At 53.0% G+C, this 17924-nt stretch overlaps 1 protein-coding gene across 3 annotated transcripts in view; it reads right to left on the bottom strand.

Annotated features, from left to right (window-relative positions):
• Positions 1 to 224: 224 nt before the first annotated feature.
• Positions 225 to 17924, bottom strand: part of timm50 (translocase of inner mitochondrial membrane 50 homolog (S. cerevisiae)) — a 194079-nt gene continuing 176379 nt past the window's right edge. For all 3 annotated transcript variants that reach the window (XM_072490311.1, XM_072490312.1, XM_072490313.1), the window contains 3 exons: positions 13399 to 13555; positions 9191 to 9297; positions 225 to 1451 (listed from right to left, as the gene is read on the bottom strand). In XM_072490311.1, coding sequence (XP_072346412.1) covers positions 1350 to 1451; positions 9191 to 9297; positions 13399 to 13555 — 366 coding nt within the window. In that variant the 3' untranslated portion in view covers positions 225 to 1349. The remainder of the gene's footprint in view (positions 1452 to 9190; positions 9298 to 13398; positions 13556 to 17924) is intronic.

Below are 17924 nucleotides of genomic sequence, written 5' to 3' on the forward strand. Positions count from 1 at the left end.
TTCTGAATTCTCCCTCTGTGTACCCGAACAGGCGCCGGAATGTGGCGACTGGGGATTTTCACTGTAACTTCATTGCAGTGTTAATGTAAGCCTATTTGTGACACTAATAAAGATTACCATACGTGTTCTCTAAACTCTTTGATTCTTCCTCTTCGAAGGAATGGAAATAATTTGGTCCTCAACTGCATGAGGTAAAAGCAGAGATTGAATAAATCGTACACACGTTATAAAGACCAGGAGTCCAGCCTCTCAGCTCGACCATTTAATTCGACCATCACTGATTTATATGCCAACTTCATATACCTGTCGACGGTCTCCATTCTTCAACCAAAGTCTGTTGGGAGGAGAGAGCTCCAGAACTCCACTACTATAGGGTGTGGGAAAGGGTTTCCTCATACACTCTTGAATTGAGTGGTTTTAATTTTACCGGAAAATGGAGCAAGAGAGGCATTAAATATTAAGTAGGGCTGTAAGATTTGCACGGGATCCAAGACGTTAAGGTACCCCGTATTAAACTGACGCCGTCGAGAATGGATTAAGCTTCAATTGTTCATGCAATGCATGGATACATGGTTCAATGCAAAAAAGCCAAACACATCACGAGTGGGGCAGTTACAAACATGGCACAGGTTCCACAAGACACTTCCACGCTGGTTTTCACAAGATTCAGGGGGAATTGTCAATTCCTTGCTGCTCACCGTCATAATTTTATTAAACATCTCACCGCAGACTACATTCTGTTTCATTTCCACTTCATTTACAGAATGTTACAGGTGCAAAATTGTACCGACTGTACAAGGAAAAGGGGAACGCCATTTCGGTGGACACCATCTTGCAGGCACTGCGTGTGCAGGTTTAATAGTTGGTACATTTAAGTACTGCTCACAGTCACAATGATAAGACAACTGGATTCCGCCCCCACCCCCTCCCCTTCCCAGTGTAATCGTCATTTAACTGCTGGCTTGTAAATTTAAAAAAAACAAAACGGCAGTTTTAAAAAGCCTATTTCCTCCAATTAACTAGAATACATGACAAAGCTAATGACAGTGGATTAAACTTGACTTTTCCATGGCATTCAAATCGTGTCAGTGCGCCTAAAATGGCCGCCAATATCGGGACTTGTAATGGGATGTAATGACCAGTCTTCCATCTCGGTGTTTTCTTCCATACCCTTCCAGCCAAATGGATAGCATAGTACAGAATTTAACTGGACTCCGCCTGGTATCAGCTTTCACGACCCCACGGTGAAGGCGCCAATATGCTCTCAATCCAGTTCGGAGCAATGGGCCAGACGTCTTCGGGTCGCTCTACAGCAGTGTAGGAGGGTGGGACTGGACGTCAGACTTGCGTTACTGCGGTTTAGAACGCTGCCATAGCTTGCTCGTCAAAGATCCAAGGGAGAGGCCAGAGGGTTTCTGCTGGGATCGGTCAGTTATTCGCTGTTGTTCTTCCTGGGAACGGATACCAAAATGACGAGGTTAGTGTCCACCTGAGAAGCCACGTGGGTTCGGCAAACTCTGCTCAAAACATTTCAGACAGGCTTTCATTGGAAAAGGCAGAGCGAGAGATACCGATGACTTACTCTTGTACGGTGCATTTAACAAAGCGCTACGCTCCCGAAGCATCTCAAAAGAGCGTCAATACAAAATGTAGCAACTCGGCAATGCAAGGAGCTATCAGGATAGGTAACCAAACTTTTAGTCCAAAAGGGAAGTTTTCAGATTATCTTGAAGGAGGGGAGGGGGGGGAACAGGAGAAAGAGAGAGAGGAGAGGGGAGCGTAAGAGAGAGAGAAGGAGTGGGAGAGAGGGAGGAAGGGAGTGGGAGAGAGGGGAAGGGAATGGGTGAGGGAAAAGGAAGTGGGAGGGGAGAGGGGGAATGGTAGAGGATGTGGGAGGGTGGGAGAGGGCATGGTAGGGAGTCAGGGAAAGGGTGAGGGCATGGGAGGGAGGGAGGGGGTGTGGAAGGGGAAGGGGGTGTTGGAAGGGAGGGGGGGTGTTGGAAGGGAGGGGGGTGTTGGGAGGGAGACGTGTGGGATGGAACGAGGGGGGTGTGGCAGGGAGGGAGCATGGGAGGGGGAATAGGAAGGAGTGTGGCAAGGAGGGAGGGAGGGTATGGAAAGGAGGGCGTGAGAGGGAGGGGTGTGAGACGGAGGGAGGGGTGTGAGAAGGAGTGAGGGGGGCGTGGCAAGGAGGGAGGGGGCGTGAGAAGGAGGGAGGGGGCGTGAGAAGGAGGGAGGGGGCGTGAGAAGGAGGGAGGGGGCGTGAGAAGGAGGGAGGGGCGTGGGAGGGAGAGAGGGGTGTGGGGGAGGGAGGAGTGTGGGGGAGGGAGGAGTGTGGGGGAGGAGGGGCGTGGAGGGAGGGAGGGGCGTGGGGAGGGAGGGGCGTGGGGCAGGGAGGGGCGTGGGGCAGGGAGGGGCGTGGAGGGAGGGAGGGGCGTGGAGGGAGGGAGGGGCGTGGGCAGGGAGGGGGTGGGGCAGGGAGGGGCGTGGGGCAGGGAGGGGCGTGGGGCAGGGAGGGGCGTGGGGCAGGGAGGGCGTGGGGCAGGGAGGGGCGTGGGGCAGGGAGGGGCGTGGGGCAGGGAGGGGCGTGGGGCAGGGAGGGGCGTGGGGCAGGGAGGGGCGTGGGGCAGGAGGGGCGTGGGGCAGGGAGGGGCGTGGGGCAGGAGGGGCGTGGGGCAGGGAGGGGCGTGGGGCAGGGAGGGGCGTGGGCAGGAGGGGCGTGGGGCAGGGAGGGGCGTGGGGCAGGGAGGGGCGTGGGGCAGGGAGGGCGTGGGCAGGGAGGGGCGTGGGGCAGGGAGGGGCGTGGGGAGGGAGGGGCGTGGGGAGGGGAGGGGCGTGGGGGAGGGAGGGGCGTGGGGTGGGAGGGGCGTGGGGGAGGGAGGGGCGTGGGGGAGGGAGGGGCGTGGGGGAGGGAGGGGCGTGGGGAGGGAGGGCGTGGGGGGGTGGGGGAGGGAGGGGCGTGGGGGAGGGAGGGCGTGGGGGAGGGAGGGGCGTGGGGGAGGGAGGGGCGTGGGAGGGAGGGGCGTGGGGAGGGAGGGGCGTGGGGGAGGGAGGGGCGTGGGGGAGGGAGGGGCGTGGGGGAGGGAGGGGCGTGGGAGGAGGGGCGTGGGGAGGGAGGGGCGTGGGGGAGGGAGGGGCGTGGGGCAGGGAGGGGCGTGGGGCAGGAGGGGCGTGGGGCAGGGAGGGGCGTGGGCAGGGAGGGGCGTGGGGCAGGGAGGGGCGTGGGCAGGGAGGGGCGTGGGGCAGGGAGGGGCGTGGGGCAGGGAGGGGCGTGGGGCAGGGAGGGGCGTGGGGCAGGGAGGGGCGTGGGGCAGGGAGGGGCGTGGGGCAGGGAGGGGCGTGGGGCAGGGAGGGGCGTGGGGCAGGGAGGGGCGTGGGGCAGGGAGGGGCGTGGGGCAGGGAGGGGCGTGGGGCAGGGAGGGGCGTGGGGCAGGGAGGGGCGTGGGGCAGGGAGGGGCGTGGGGCAGGGAGGGGCGTGGGCAGGGAGGGGCGTGGGGCAGGAGGGGCGTGGGGCGGGAGGGGCGTGGGGCAGGGAGGGGCGTGGGGCAGGGAGGGGCGTGGGGCAGGGAGGGGCGTGGGGGAGGGAGGGGCGTGGGGCAGGGAGGGGCGTGGGGGAGGGAGGGGCGTGGGGGAGGGAGGGGCGTGGGGAGGGAGGGGCGTGGGGGAGGGAGGGGCGTGGGGGAGGGAGGGGCGTGGGGGAGGGAGGGGCGTGGGGGAGGGAGGGGCGTGGGGGAGGGAGGGGGCGTGGGGAGGGAGGGGCGTGGGGAGGGAGGGGCGTGGGGGAGGGAGGGGCGTGGGGGAGGGAGGGGCGTGGAGGGAGGGAGGGGCGTGGAGGGAGGGAGGGGCGTGGAGGGAGGGAGGGGCGTGGAGGGAGGGAGGGGCGTGGAGGGAGGGAGGGGCGTGGAGGGAGGGAGGGGCGTGGAGGGAGGGAGGGGCGTGAGGGAGGGAGGGAGGGGCGTGGAGGGAGGGAGGGCGTGGAGGGAGGGAGGGAGGGGCGTGGAGGGAGGGAGGGAGGGGTGTGGAGGGAGGGAGGGAGGGGTGTGGAGGGAGGGAGGGAGGGGCGTGGAGGGAGGGAGGGAGGGGCGTGGAGGGAGGGAGGGAGGGGCGTGGAGGGAGGGAGGGAGGGGCGTGGAGGGAGGGAGGGAGGGGCGTGGAGGGAGGGAGGGAGGGGCGTGGAGGGAGGGAGGGGCGTGGAGGGAGGGAGGGGCGTGGAGGGAGGGAGGGGCGTGGGGGGAGGGAGGGGCGTGGGGGGAGGGAGGGGCGTGGGGGGAGGGAGGGGCGTGGGGGAGGGAGGGAGGGTGTGGGGGGATGGAGGGGTTGTGGGGGGAGGGAGGGACGTGGGAGGAGGGAGGGGTGTGGGGGAGGGAGGGAGGGAAGGGCACGGGAGGGAGGGGCGTGGGAGGGATGGAGGGAGGGGCATGGAGGGAGGGAGGGAGGGGCATGGAGGGGAGGGGAGAGGGAGGGGTGTGGGTGAGAGGAAGGGGTGTGGGAGTGAGGGGTGTGGGAGGGAGTGAGGGGCGTGGGAGGGAGGGGCGTGGGAGGGAGGGGAGTGGGAGGGAGGGGAGTGGGAGGGAGGGGCACTGGAGGGAGTGGGAGGGAGGGAGAGGGTATAAGAGGGGTTAGGAAGGAAGGAGGTAGGTATGGGATGGACGGAGAGTGAGGGGGGGGGGGGGGGGGGGGGGGGGGTGCGGGAGAAAGGAAGCGATCAGGTCAGTGCAAACGGGCAAGAAGTACGGAAAGGTAACTAGAGGCACCGAGGCCTCCAGTCAGGCGAGGGGAAATGAACCTTTCTCTTCTGAGATTAGATAGGGGCGAGGAGAATTTTCCAGTGTCCCACAGTCGGTGGCACACGTATGGGTGGTCCCCACAGAAGTAAATAACTAAGCTTAACGTATAAGAGAATTCTTGGGCGAAATCACAAGTTATTTGGATTTCTATATAAATGTTAATGGTCCCTAACTGGACCATAACATTAGATAACGTTTTTTTCCATAAGTTCTGTTAAAGGATAAATATTGGCCAGGAGAGAGTGAGAGTGAGAGAGAGTGAGAGGGAGGGAGAAAGAGACACAGAGGCCTCCTGATCTTCCAATCATGCAACATCATCTTTACATGCACCAGAGAGAGGAGACAGGGTCTGGGTTTAAAGTATCAGTGCCAGTCCATTAAAAGTGCAGCACTCCTTCATTTGAGCATTGGCCTGGACTATGTGCTAAACTCTCTGGAATGGCATTACCCTCGGACTCAAAAGTGAGTGTTCTAGGGTGACACCCACCCAAGAACAAACAGAATTTATACATCTGTTAGCTGAAAGAAGCTGCCAAAGGCATATTGGACTCAGTCACGTGTACATTTTGCAATCAGATTTAATGGTTTGCACAAGGTGATCAGGCAACACATTGTTCTGCAACAAATGGCAAAACGACGGGAGAAATTAATTCAAGACATTCATTTATTTATTATTTGCATGAGGCAAGTGTGGCAGATTCCACATGAGGGAACTATTTACAAGAGGCTATAAAATAGCCAATTTAATTCAGAATTTCAGTACAGAAATTGTTCATTTCGCAAATGTGCGAAGTTAGGTTACAGAATGACATGGTCGGTGCAGACTCGATGGGCCGAATGGCCTTCTTCTGCACTGTATGTTCTATGTACCTATGTAAGTTACCTGATGCACGGGCAGCGCGATGGCGCAGTGGGTTAGCCCTGCAGCCTCGCGAGCCGAGACCCAGGTTCGATCCAGCTCTGGGTCACTGTCCGTGTGGAGTTTGCACATTCTCCCCGTGTCTGCGTGGGTTTCATCCCCACAATCCAAAGATGTGCAGGGTAGGTGGATTGGCCACGCTAAATTGCCCTTTCATTAGAAAAAATGAATTGGGTACTCTAAATTTTTTTAAAAAGTTACCTGATACACCGTGGTAATGATCAAAGTCAAGGAGTAGGGGCTGTTTAGCACTGGGCTAAATCGCTGGCTTTGAAAGCAGACCAGGCCAGCAGCACGGTTCAATTCCCGTGCCGCCTCCCCGAACAGGCGCCGGAATGTGGCGACTAGGGGCTTTTCACAGTAACTTCATTTGAAGCCTACTTGTGACAATAAGCGATTTTCATTTTATTTCATTTCAAGTTACATGTTTGATAAAAATGTACAATTTTTCAAAGTTCTTTGATGTCTGGAACGAGAGGTCACGGATAGAGGTTGAGAGGCGGCAGATTTAGAACTGAGATGAGGAGAACTACTTCTCGCAAAGGGTGGTGTATTCGTGGAACTTAGTGGGGTAGAGTCGGAGTCATTAAATGGTTTCAAGAAGGAGATATGGGGAACAGGGAGGGAGGTGGATTTGAGACCAGGGAGAGATCAGCCAGGATCTGATAGAACGGCGGAGCAGGCTCCAAGGGCTGAATTACCTCATCTTCTCAAAGAAAACTGACTGTTCCTGCTATTAAAATGTGCATTACTAGCACGGCTGCCTCACAGCGATGAGGACCCGGGTTCGAATCCCGGCCCCGGGTCACTGTCCTTGTGGAGTTTGCACATTCTCCCCCTGTTTGCGTGGGTTTCGCCTCTACAACCCAAAGATGATTAAGGAGCTGTGCTCCGAAAGCTAGTGATTCGAAACAAACCTGTTGGGACTTTAACCTGGTGTTGTAAGACTTCTTACTGTGCCCATCCCAGTCCAACGCTGGCATCTCCACATCATGGCAACCCAAAGATGTGCAGGGTAGCTGGATTGGCCATACTAAATTGCCCATTAATTGGGGGGGAAAAAATTGGGTAATCTATATTAAAAAAACGTGCACTACTGGACATACGACTTCAAAACTATTGTCTGGCTAGAATGGGAATTGCAAAATAGATGCTTGCTCCCAAGATTAAAATCAATACTTTAGGAGAAGGTCCATCTTGGGAATCAGGCATTTAAAAAAAAGCCAAAGCATAGTTGAATGATTTCTTCCAGTGATAGCAGGTTCAACCATAACATCCCTACAGAGCAGAAGGAGGCCATTCGGCCCATCGAGTCGGCACCGACCCTCCGAAAGAGCACCCCATCTAGGCCCACTCCCCCGTAACTCGAACTAGCTCGCTCATCTGTGGACACTAAAGGGGGATTCAGCACGGCCAATCCCCACCTACCCTGCACATCTTTGGGTTGTGGGGGCGAAACCCACGCAGGCACGGGGGAGAATGTGCAAACTCCACATGGACAGTGACCCAGAGCTGGGATCGAACCTGGGACCTCGGTACAGAGGCATTCAGTGCTAACCACTGCGCCCACCGTGCTGCCCTCCCTCCAAAATCTCTGATTAAATCAGCTGCTTAATTGGGTGGCAGTTGGGACGATACTTTCCATCCGGAGGCAAGAGTGGAGTACTACTCTGTTACAGCCCCTGACCACTGTCCAACAGCCTTTGCTTGTAGTGAGCAGGTGTGGGTGGGGGAGACCTGGATTGAGTTGCACTGTGATGCTTCCATCGTCAACCAGCTGACATGCAGCATGTTAGCTCAAACATGAATACAGATCACCTCAATTAGGATGACAAACTTCTATGAACTTCGAGAAGGCATTAATAAAACAAGTTAAAAGCTGCCCAGGTGTATCACAATGGCATCAATAGGTGCCGCATGGGACACCAGGGTAGTGATCACAGTAAGGCTAACAACAGAGGCATTGGAGAGGAACTGGACACTCACCCAGTGGGCAACGGAGAAAATCACAGCTATGTCAACGAGGGGCACTCCTCCTTATCACTCGACAACCTAACAGAGCAACACTGAGCTGTATAACCTCTCAACTGATGCGATTGTGATATATCACAGGGACGCTTTGAACAGACTTTCTTCAAGCTCATGGAGCATCATCCTCATCGATGCGATCTGTGTTCATGTTTGAGCTCGCGTGTCAGCTGATGGATCGTGGAAGCATCGCAATCAAACTCACACCCATACATGCCGACGACAAGGAAAAGTTGGATGGTGATCAGGTAACAGGAGCAGAGAGAGAGGCGACTGAACAAGCGACGTGTCTGGAGTGACACAAGTGACTGGGATCATAGAATCCCCACAGTGCAGAAGGAGGCCATTCGGCCCGTCAAGTCTGCACCAACCCTCTGAAAGACCACCCTACCTAGGCCCACTCTCCCCGCCCTATCCCCGTAACCCCACTTAACCCGCACAGCTTTGGATATTAAGGGGCATTTTAGCACGGCCAATCCACCTAACCCGTATGCATTTGGACTGTGGGACGAAACCGGAGCACCCGGAGGAAACCCACGCAGACACAGGGAGAACGTGCAGACTCCACACAGTCACCCAAGGTCGGAATCGAACCCGGGTCCCTGGCGTTGTGAGGCAGCAGTGCTAACCACTGTGCCACCCTAATGACAGAAAGGTGAGCGCCATCGATCACCTTTTCCAATTAAGGGACAATTTAGCGTGGCCAATCCACCTAGCCTGCACATCTTTGGGTTGTGGGGGCGAAACTCTTCCCAGAGCTGAAGGGGTTGGATCACGAGGAGAGGTTGAGTAGACTGGGACTGTACTCGTTGGAATTTAGAAGGATGAGGGGGGATCTTATAGAAACATATAAGATTATGAAGGGAATAGATAGGATAGATGCGGGCAGGTTGTTTCCACTGGCGGGTGAAAGCAGAACTAGGGGGCATAGCCTCAAAATAAGGGGAAGTAGATTTAGGACTGAGTTTAGGAGGAACTTCTTCACCGAAAGGGTTGTGAATCTATGGAATTCCTTGCCCAGTGAAGCAGTAGAGGCTCCTTCATTAAATGTTTTTAAGATAAAGATAGATAGTTTTTTGAAGAATAAAGGGATTAAGTGGCCGGAAAGTGGAGCTGAGTCCACAAAAGATCAGCCATGATCTCATTGAATGGTGGAGCAGGCTTGAGGGGCCAGATGGCCTACTCCTGCTCCGAGTTCTTATGTTCTTATGAAACCCACGCAAACACGAGGAGAATGTGCAAACTCCACACGGACAGTGACCCAGAGCCGGGATCGAACCTGGGACCTCGGCGCCGTGAGGCAGCAGTGCTAACCACTGCGCCACCGTGCTGCCCCCTCCCCCCCAGGTAAGGAAACTGGCAATCTGCGTCAATATTATAGAAAATAACTTGCTCACTCTTGCATTGTAGCAGCACCGTGAGCCTTTTGCATGTGGACAAACGGCTGACCTCTCACCTGTGCTAACAGCTCTTGCCTTTTTTTAAATGCTTCAATTGGATCATCTTCTAGAGCGTAATTCTCCAGTACAGCTCTGATATCATCGACTCCATTCACCGCAATCGCTGCAATGCAACACAGAGGAAAGTGAGGCTGGGCTGGCTCATTCTTAGCAGGGAGAACTCCCTCATCTTACTTGGGATCTTTTATATCTCTCCACAAACAACCAGATGCAGTCTATGCTTAACATCTAGAAACAAAAGTCGAACATATATTTATTAAAAAAATACAGCGAAACCTCTTAAGTTACGACACCTTCCGGACCGACACCTGATGCCCTTTTCGCTCCAGGCATTCTTATTTTCAGGATGTCGCTTTAACCACTGCAATCCCAAACAATCGCGGAGAACGGGCCGAGGTTATAATCAGCAATTAACCGTTTGAAACAATGCTGAGAATCCCTGTCCCACACACCAACTCTCTTTAAGTAGCGTCGCAGACCAAATTAATGTTTCATTTCTAACTGCTCTCACTCAGTCTTCCCAGTTCTACTTCCCAGGATTCGGGCAGCCACAAGAATAAAAAAAGGGAGTTTGTTTTGGCACGCTGACGCTGCCAAAGACCACGTTTCAGCACAAATTGGGAATAACTGGGTGGGAGCACACACGGGTCACGCTGAACGTAGGGGGTCAGGGTTTAGATTCTGAGCAGCAGAACTGAAGGGCGCCTGACTCATCGGGCGGCACAGTGGCTAGCACCACTGCATCACAACGCCAGGGACACGGGTTCAATTCCAGCCTCAGGCGACTGTGTGGAGTTTGCACGTTCTCCTCGTGTCTGCGTCGGTTTCCTCCGGGTGCTCTGGTTTCCTCCCACAGTCCAAAGATGTTCAGTTTAGGTGGGGTTATGGGGATAGGGTGGGGAGTGGGACTAAGTAGGGTGCTTTCTCAGAGGGACGATGCAGACTTGATGGGCCGAATGGCCTCCTTCTGCGCTGTCGGGATTCTATGGACAAAGCAGCAGAAAGACAAGGGGCTTGGGACAGGAGAACAACCTCGGGCTTTCCCCAAAGCCTAAAGGTGCAGATTCACCATGGGAGAGAAAGACAATGGTAGCAGGATCAGGGTGAAAGAGGAGCTGGCAGTAGCTGCTGAGGAGATTCATGGACGCTGTGCCAGGGTAGGAAAGGACAGTCCCTTCCCGCTGTTCACTCCTGCATTCCCCTATTGAGCAGGCAGGCAAGCTCGGTGCATGTAACACGCCAGGAGCAGTGCGTTTGTGAAGGCAGCAGTTGTTGTGGATTGTGGTGGTGGTGGTTTTGGGGGTGGGGTTTATTTACGGAAGCGGGTCAGGTTTCCACAGGTTAGAGTGAGTTTGTTAACTCGCACCCAGAGAGGCAGAGAAGCCCATGCCTAGCATGGTGCCATGCAATCATAGTCGCAGAGCTAGGGCAATTTCTCTGTTGCTGTGGATTCTGGGTAAAGAGGCCTCCATTGCACAGAAGCCACTTCTTTCATTAAGCCTGCTGCTGCCTTGCGCTCACCGGGTGTCGCGTGTATTTAAGCTGCATAAGGACTTGGTGCATTGAAGGCTGACTGGAGTCCATCATAATTTGCCATGCCCTTGATTTCAGACCCTCTCAAAATGTATATTTCAACTTGCAAGTATTAAAAATATTGTAAAGTATCCAATAACTTTTTTTTTTCCCCAATCGAGGAGCAATTTAGCGTGGCCAATTCTACCCTGCACATCTTGTTGGGTTGTGTGTGTGTGGGGGGCGGGGGGAGAGAGAGAGAGAGAGAGAGAGAGAGAGAGACCCATGCAGACAGGGGGAGAATGTGCAAACTCCACACGGACGGGGACGGGATCGAACCCGACTCCTCGGTGGCGTGAGGCAGCAGTGCTAACCACTGTGCTGCAGTGCTGCCCTTCATCATGCAAGTTACTTGGGTCTCCTCCTAAGTGCTTGTTTTCCGTGGGGGGTGTCCTGTTTATGCCGGTTTCACTGCTCCCATTCACTTACGTGGAAGTTTGCTCTGCTGGCTATTTTGACCAAGTCTTTTATTTAATCCACTTCTTTAAATTGGACACCAGATACCAATTTAATCCACTTGAAAGCGGAATCCACCATCAATAATGTACATTTCCTGCATGAAACTTTAAAGAAAAGCATCATCTATCCAATGCCAATGAAAGTTGCAATCGTGAATTATATTTAAATTGGGATCTTGGTGTGTAAAGGCTCCTCTGCTGCTGACCAGCTTTCCAATATTTCAGCAGCCTTCCTACTAATATACGCCGAGAGATTAAATATCAACAGGGTATTTGAGGGTCAGCCAGCTCCTGTATTCCCCCCCACCCAATGTCGACACTAGCACAGTGAATTGGAGACGGAGATAGTTACTAATAATCTTCATTATTGTCACAAGTAGGATTACATTAATGCAATGAAGGTACTGTGAAAAGCCCCTAGTCGCCACATTCCGGCGCCTGTTCGGGTACATGGAGGGAGAATTCACAATGTCCAATTCACCTAACCAGCACGTCTTTCGGAACTTGTGGGAGGAAACCGGAGCGCCCGGAGGAAACCCATGCAGACTCCGCACAGACAGTGACCTGAGCCGGGAATCGAACCTGGGATCCTGGCGCTGTGAAGCAACAGTGCTACCCACTGTGCTACCGTGCCGTGTAGTTAAACCGCTTTGTTCTTCCGCCTATGAATGAAATGAAAAATGAAATGAAAATCGCTTGTCACAAGTAGGCTTCAAGTGAAGTTACTGTGAAAAGCCCCTAGTCGCCACATTCCGGCGCCTGTTCAGGGAGGCTGGTACAGGAATTGAACCGTGCTTGGCCCGCCTTGGTCTGCTTTAAAAGCCAGCTATTTAGCCCAGTGTGCTAAACCAGCCCCGCACGTGGGAATGTTTGCTTTCGGTTCCTTGCGCTCCCCGTTCTCGTGGGATTCAGGCCAATTGCAACATCCCGGTGTCAGCGCAGACGGGGAAAGGGAAACCCAGGACCTTGACCCATGTGGCTCGGCGTTACATTAGGTTTAACCTATGGCACATGACCCCACTGAATCGGACGTTAAGGTGAACCCAGGGCCACAGCACAAAACGGGGGCTGAAACATCAGTGCAGCACCGAGGGAGGGTGGCATTACTTTCCAGACGAGTTCTTAAATCGAGGTCCATTCTGCCTGCTCAGGTGCTTGCAAAAGATTCCAAGACTTGGAGGAGGGGAGTTCTCCTGCTATCTTGGACAACGTTTATCCCTCAACCAAAACCATCTGTTGACAGATGAGCTCGCCATCCAAATAACATCGTTGAGGCCACTGACAAGTGTCAGAGTGAAACGTGCCTGTTTACTCCGGACACTTCCAGCGAGAGGCGTCTTGATGAAGGGGCTGCTTGTACAGGCCTTTTCCCCACACAAAGACCACCGGGTAATTTGCATTACAGGGTTTTCTCCCACGGTACTCTTCCCGCCGGAGGCGATTGGTTTGATAGAAAGAGGCATAAAGGTCTGTCGCTCGGACCTCTGGACGTTAAATGTAACGCTAGAGAGCCACGTAATTTAGCCCAGCACAATGCAATTTTAAACACACACACACACGCCAGATCCTCTTCAAGCCTCCACTGTCACAGCTTCCCTTTGGCCCCCGCGACCTTCGAACTCCGGTTCATTCAAACGAGCAACAAATATTTAACTCGTTCACAACCAAAGGGGCCATTTGGCATTGTTCCCACCCGCAGACCTTGGTCCTAGACCGATGCCAGATGGCATGCTTGCAGCTGCTTCCAAGGATATGAGCTACAGCAAGTGGCATCACAATGCAGCGCGTGGGGAATGAGTTAATCGACATCAATAGTGGAAAGGGGAGGGAAAAAAAAATACATTAATAAAACACAAAAGGCCAAATAACCAGATTGTCATAATTGACCCAAAGGTCATGGGCACATATGCCTTGTTGCAGCTTTCCTGTGATTAACTGTTAAGGCACCAGTTGCAATATTTGTTATGCAAAATTGTGTTTATTCAACTAGAGAAATTTGGAGAGGTTGGGGGTGGGGTGGGGGCTGGTTACGTTCAGGCCCAACAACAAAAAAACAATTACCCAACCAATCAGCCAATGCGACCGTGCGTCGCTACACCTTCGAGGGGACCTTGCCCATGAGAATCATGTGGAACAAAGCACGCTTGCCTACCAGCTGGCAGATGGGAGCTTACTTTTCAGGAATGCCGCAAGTTCATACAGGGTCCGGTCGTCAGAATTCCCGTCCCATTTCTTTAGTGCAATGCCGTTGAAGGGCTGGAGGCGGAACGCTTCCTTTTTACAATCCACGATAATAACTTTGGAAGGGTCCCTGTTCAGGCACGACACGTCCTACAAGCACAGAGAGAAAGCGATGAAAAGTCAACACAACTTCTATTCAAACGTCCCGCTTGTTTTTCAGCTAGGACAGTGGGTGATAACATTAAGGAAGGTCCACATTTGACTCTCAGTCTAAGCTTCCAGGCAATGTCAATGATGGGAGGATGTTTATTTCGGGTGAGGGAGGGTCTGAAGCACGATTAGTAACTGTGGAATAGTATTGGGACAGCACGGTAGCACAGTGGTTAGCAGAGTTGCGTCACAGCTCCAGGGTCCCGGGTTCGATTCCCGGCTTGGGTCACTGCCTGTGTGGAGTCTGCACGTTCTCCCCGGGTCGGCGTGGGTTTCCTCCGGGTGCTCCGGTTTCCTCCCACAAGTCCAAAGATTTGCAGGTTAGGTGGATTGGCCGTGATAAATTGCCCAAGTGTCCAAAAATGTTAGGTGGGTTTACTGGGTTAGGGTGGAGGACTGGGCTAAAGTAGGGTGCTCTTTCCAAGGGCCGGTGCAGACCCAATGGGCAGAATGGTCTCCTTCTGCACTGCAAATTCTATGATTTTATTGTTGCACCCGCCAACCTTTTCAGGTGGAGAAACCGGGACAATTCCTTTTCTGAGTTGCGTTTATTGATCTCAGGGGTTGACACTACTACACTGCGAAGGTGCACCTCTGCCCCCATCCATTTGTGCCCCGTACACTAATTCAGTTATTCCCCTTAACATCCATGCATGGGTGTTGAGAGAGGTCAGAATTGGGCTTGGTTACAAATCGCTTGCCAACATTTCCTAGGTCTATGGAGGAAGAACGGTCACTTTGGGTAAGGGAGCCATGTACAGGGGAGCGAACGGCATCCAAAGCCTTCAGCACAGTCAGGGGAAGAGGGGACAGGAGAGGAGAGAAATTAATAATGAGAGACAGACAAAAGTGGGTAAGAATTGAAAGGAAAACCTAAAACATAGTCAGGGTGAATATCATATTAATAAAAAAACATTAATATTACAGAGACCGCCGTTACCATCTGCAGATATAGAATTGCCTGATTCTTTAATCTAATTATTGCAAACCCATCTGGTCTCGAACAAAGTACATCAGTCATTGTTTGACCAGAAAGATATATTAATAAAGTGGTTATATGTCATCTTTTTATTGGTGGAACCTCCTAATTAATTATAATTAAATCTACAGTCACTCCATATAAATCTGTAGTTTATTAGAGCAGCTTTAACATCTTCTCGGAGAAACCTGTCAAAGGTTAGCATGTTCCCACTTTGCGGATATTTGATATTAAACCAGAACATAACTAAACTGAATGAAGGCAAAACTTCAAAGGGTGAGGAAATAATACCAGTTTTCTATCCTCGCATAAGAAACAACAAACAGGCTTACAGCTGCTGTCATTTTGTGAATTTATTATACGCCCTCCAGGTTATGATAGAATTAACAGTGCAGAAGGAGGCCATTCAGCCCATCGAGTCTGCACCAGCCCTTGGAAAGAACACCCTACTTGGTGACATATAATCTTGAAAATAAAAAGGGTGTACATCGGAGCACAAAGATGTACGGTCTGATCCCAGGTCTGTGTTGAGTAAGTTAATCTAAGCAAGGATGAGCGTAGGGTGAACGCATCATTGCATCCTAACTGGCATACTCCACTCTCTCTCGATGACTGACCTGGTCAAAACTGTCCACAATACTTTCACTGCAATTCTACCTGGGCCTTTCTCATAGTCTTTCTTAGCCTCTTAGTGGCCTTGAAGAACATAAGTAGCAGGACAAATGGCCACACAATCCTGCTCCGACAGTCCACATGGTGATGGCTATTCAATGACCTCAACCTCACTTTTCTGCCGAACTTCCACAGGCCTCAGGGAGTCCAGAAATCTCAGCCTTAAAGGTGGGGCAGAGAGTTCCAAAGATTCATAACCCTTGGAGTGAAGGCATTTCTCAACTCAGTGCTAAATTGCCTTTTAATGAGGCAATGCCTCATGGATTCAGACTCTCCAGGCAGGGAAGAGGCACCCACCCTGTCAAGCCATCTCATAACCTCACATAGCTCAATGAGATCACCAATCGTTCTTCTAAACCCCAGAGGGTTTTGGCCCGTTCTACTCAGGTTCTTCTCACAGGACAACCTTCGCATCTCAAAATCAATCCTTTTGTTACATCCCCGCTGAGCGTGGCGGGGAGGGTGTATAACCTAGCTTAGAGAAGGGGACCACAGCTATACACAGTAGTCCAGGTGTGGTCTATCTTAGAGAAGGGGACCACATCTGTACACAGTGCTCCAGGTGCGGTCTATCTTAGAGAAGGGGACCTCAGCTGTACACAGTATTCCAGGTATGGTATCTTAGAGAAGGGGACCACAGCTGTACACAGTACTCCAGGTGTGGTCTATCTTACAGAAGGGGACCACAGCTGTACACAGTACTCCAGGTGTGGCCTATCTTACAGAAGGGGACCACAGCTGTACACAGTATTCCAGGTGTGGTCTATCTTAGAGAAGGAGACCACAGCTGTACACAGTACACCAGGTGTGGTATCTTAGAGAAGGGGACCACAGCTGTACACAGTATTCCAGGTATGGTATCTTAGAGAAGGGGACCACAGCTGTACACAGTACACCAGGTGTGGTCTATCTTAGAGAAGGGGACCACAGCTGTACACAGTACCCAAGGTGTGGTCTATCTTAGAGAAGGGGACCACAGCTGTACACAGTACTCCAGGTGTGGCCTATCTTACAGAAGGGGACCACAGCTGTACACAGTACTCCAGGTGTGGCCTATCTTACAGAAGGGGACCACAGCTGTACACAGTATTCCAGGTGTGGTCTATCTTAGAGAAGGAGACCACAGCTGTACACAGTACACCAGGTGTGGTCTATCTTAGAGAAGGGGACCACAGCTGTACACAGTACCCAAGGTGTGGTCTATCTTAGAGAAGGGGACCACAGCTGTACACAGTACTCCAGGTGTGGCCTATCTTACAGAAGGGGACCACAGCTGTACACAGTACTCCTCGGCGTGGCTGCGGACTCAGTCCAGCGGTGCCACAGTCGGGGGAGGGCCGATCCGCGGGCAGGGGGGACTTTGTCAGGTGCTGGGGGCACTGTGGGGGGGGGGGGTCTGGGTCCGCGAGCGGCCGCCGCCGAGCAGCCATGGGCCTGCCAATTCTCCGGGCCGTATCGGCAGCAGGACCCGGGTGCTCTCCACTGCTCGGCTGCTATCCCCCAGCCAAACGGAGGATCGGTTGCCGTTTTGCACCGAATTTTCGGTCGTAAAAGATCACCGTTCCCACGCCGGGGTGGGGGACACAGTCTTAAAATCGGAGAATCTAGCAAATGGATTTTCTAATCTCCCACCCAAGTGAACAACCTCTCATTTCTCCAAGTAATGCTGCACCTAATTGCCCAGTGATTTCCACACAGCTTTGTGCTGACAGCAAACCTGGGTAAACTTCCCTCAGTCCCTTCATCAGAGACATTATGAAGGTGGCAAATACCCGATCCTTGCAGCGTCAATTCTTGCCAACCTGAAAACGATCCATTTGGTTTTCTGTCCTTCCACCAATCCTCTAGCCATGCTGGGATATCATCCCCAATCCCAAAGATGTCCAGGTTAGGCGGATTGGCCATGCTAAATTGCCCCTCAAGTTTCCAGAGATATGTAGGTTAGGTGGGGTTACGAGGATAGGGCGGGGAGTGGGTCTAGGTAGGGTGCTCTTTCGGAGGGCCAGTGCAGATTCGATGGGCCGAGTGGCCTCCTTTTGACCTGTAAGGATTCTATGATCCTCTGAGCCTTTATCTTGTGCAGCAACTATTCCACATCTTCCACAGGGTTCACCCAAAGCGACGCCGCTCGCTCATCGTACAATTTCCAGCTCTTAGAATGCCGAGCACATTTCCTGCCACCATCTCCTTAACCATGGCCAGCGTGGTCACCGCCACTCTACCCCAAGATTCTGCCCGTTGCCCCCATTTTGATTCTTCAGTTCTTGAAGAAATCATCTATGACGTACCAGATACTGTCTTGGACGTTGAGCCACATCTGCTGATGGGAGTCTAAACCCTGGCTGACACATATATATATTTTTTTTAATGACTTTTTCGGAGTTACAAAGCCAAGGCTCAGAGTATGGACAGGGGCGAACCCCCAATCCATCTCCCTGCCCGCTCCAAAAACCAACCCAAATTCAAATTGAATCCAATTCATGGTCCCCACAAGAGAGACATACCAGATCTGAGCCAAAAGGCCGAGAAGTGATGGCTGACACAGATATAACCGTGATGTCCATAAGCATTCTGGGAAACCCGCTTCCTTTCACACGGTCACTGTCTGATCTTGAGGATTGAAAATTCAACCCTGACTGTGCATGCCCGTAACCTGAA

This window comes from Scyliorhinus torazame, chromosome 25 (genome assembly GCF_047496885.1).
Source record: "Scyliorhinus torazame isolate Kashiwa2021f chromosome 25, sScyTor2.1, whole genome shotgun sequence".
Lineage (NCBI taxonomy): Eukaryota > Metazoa > Chordata > Chondrichthyes > Carcharhiniformes > Scyliorhinidae > Scyliorhinus > Scyliorhinus torazame.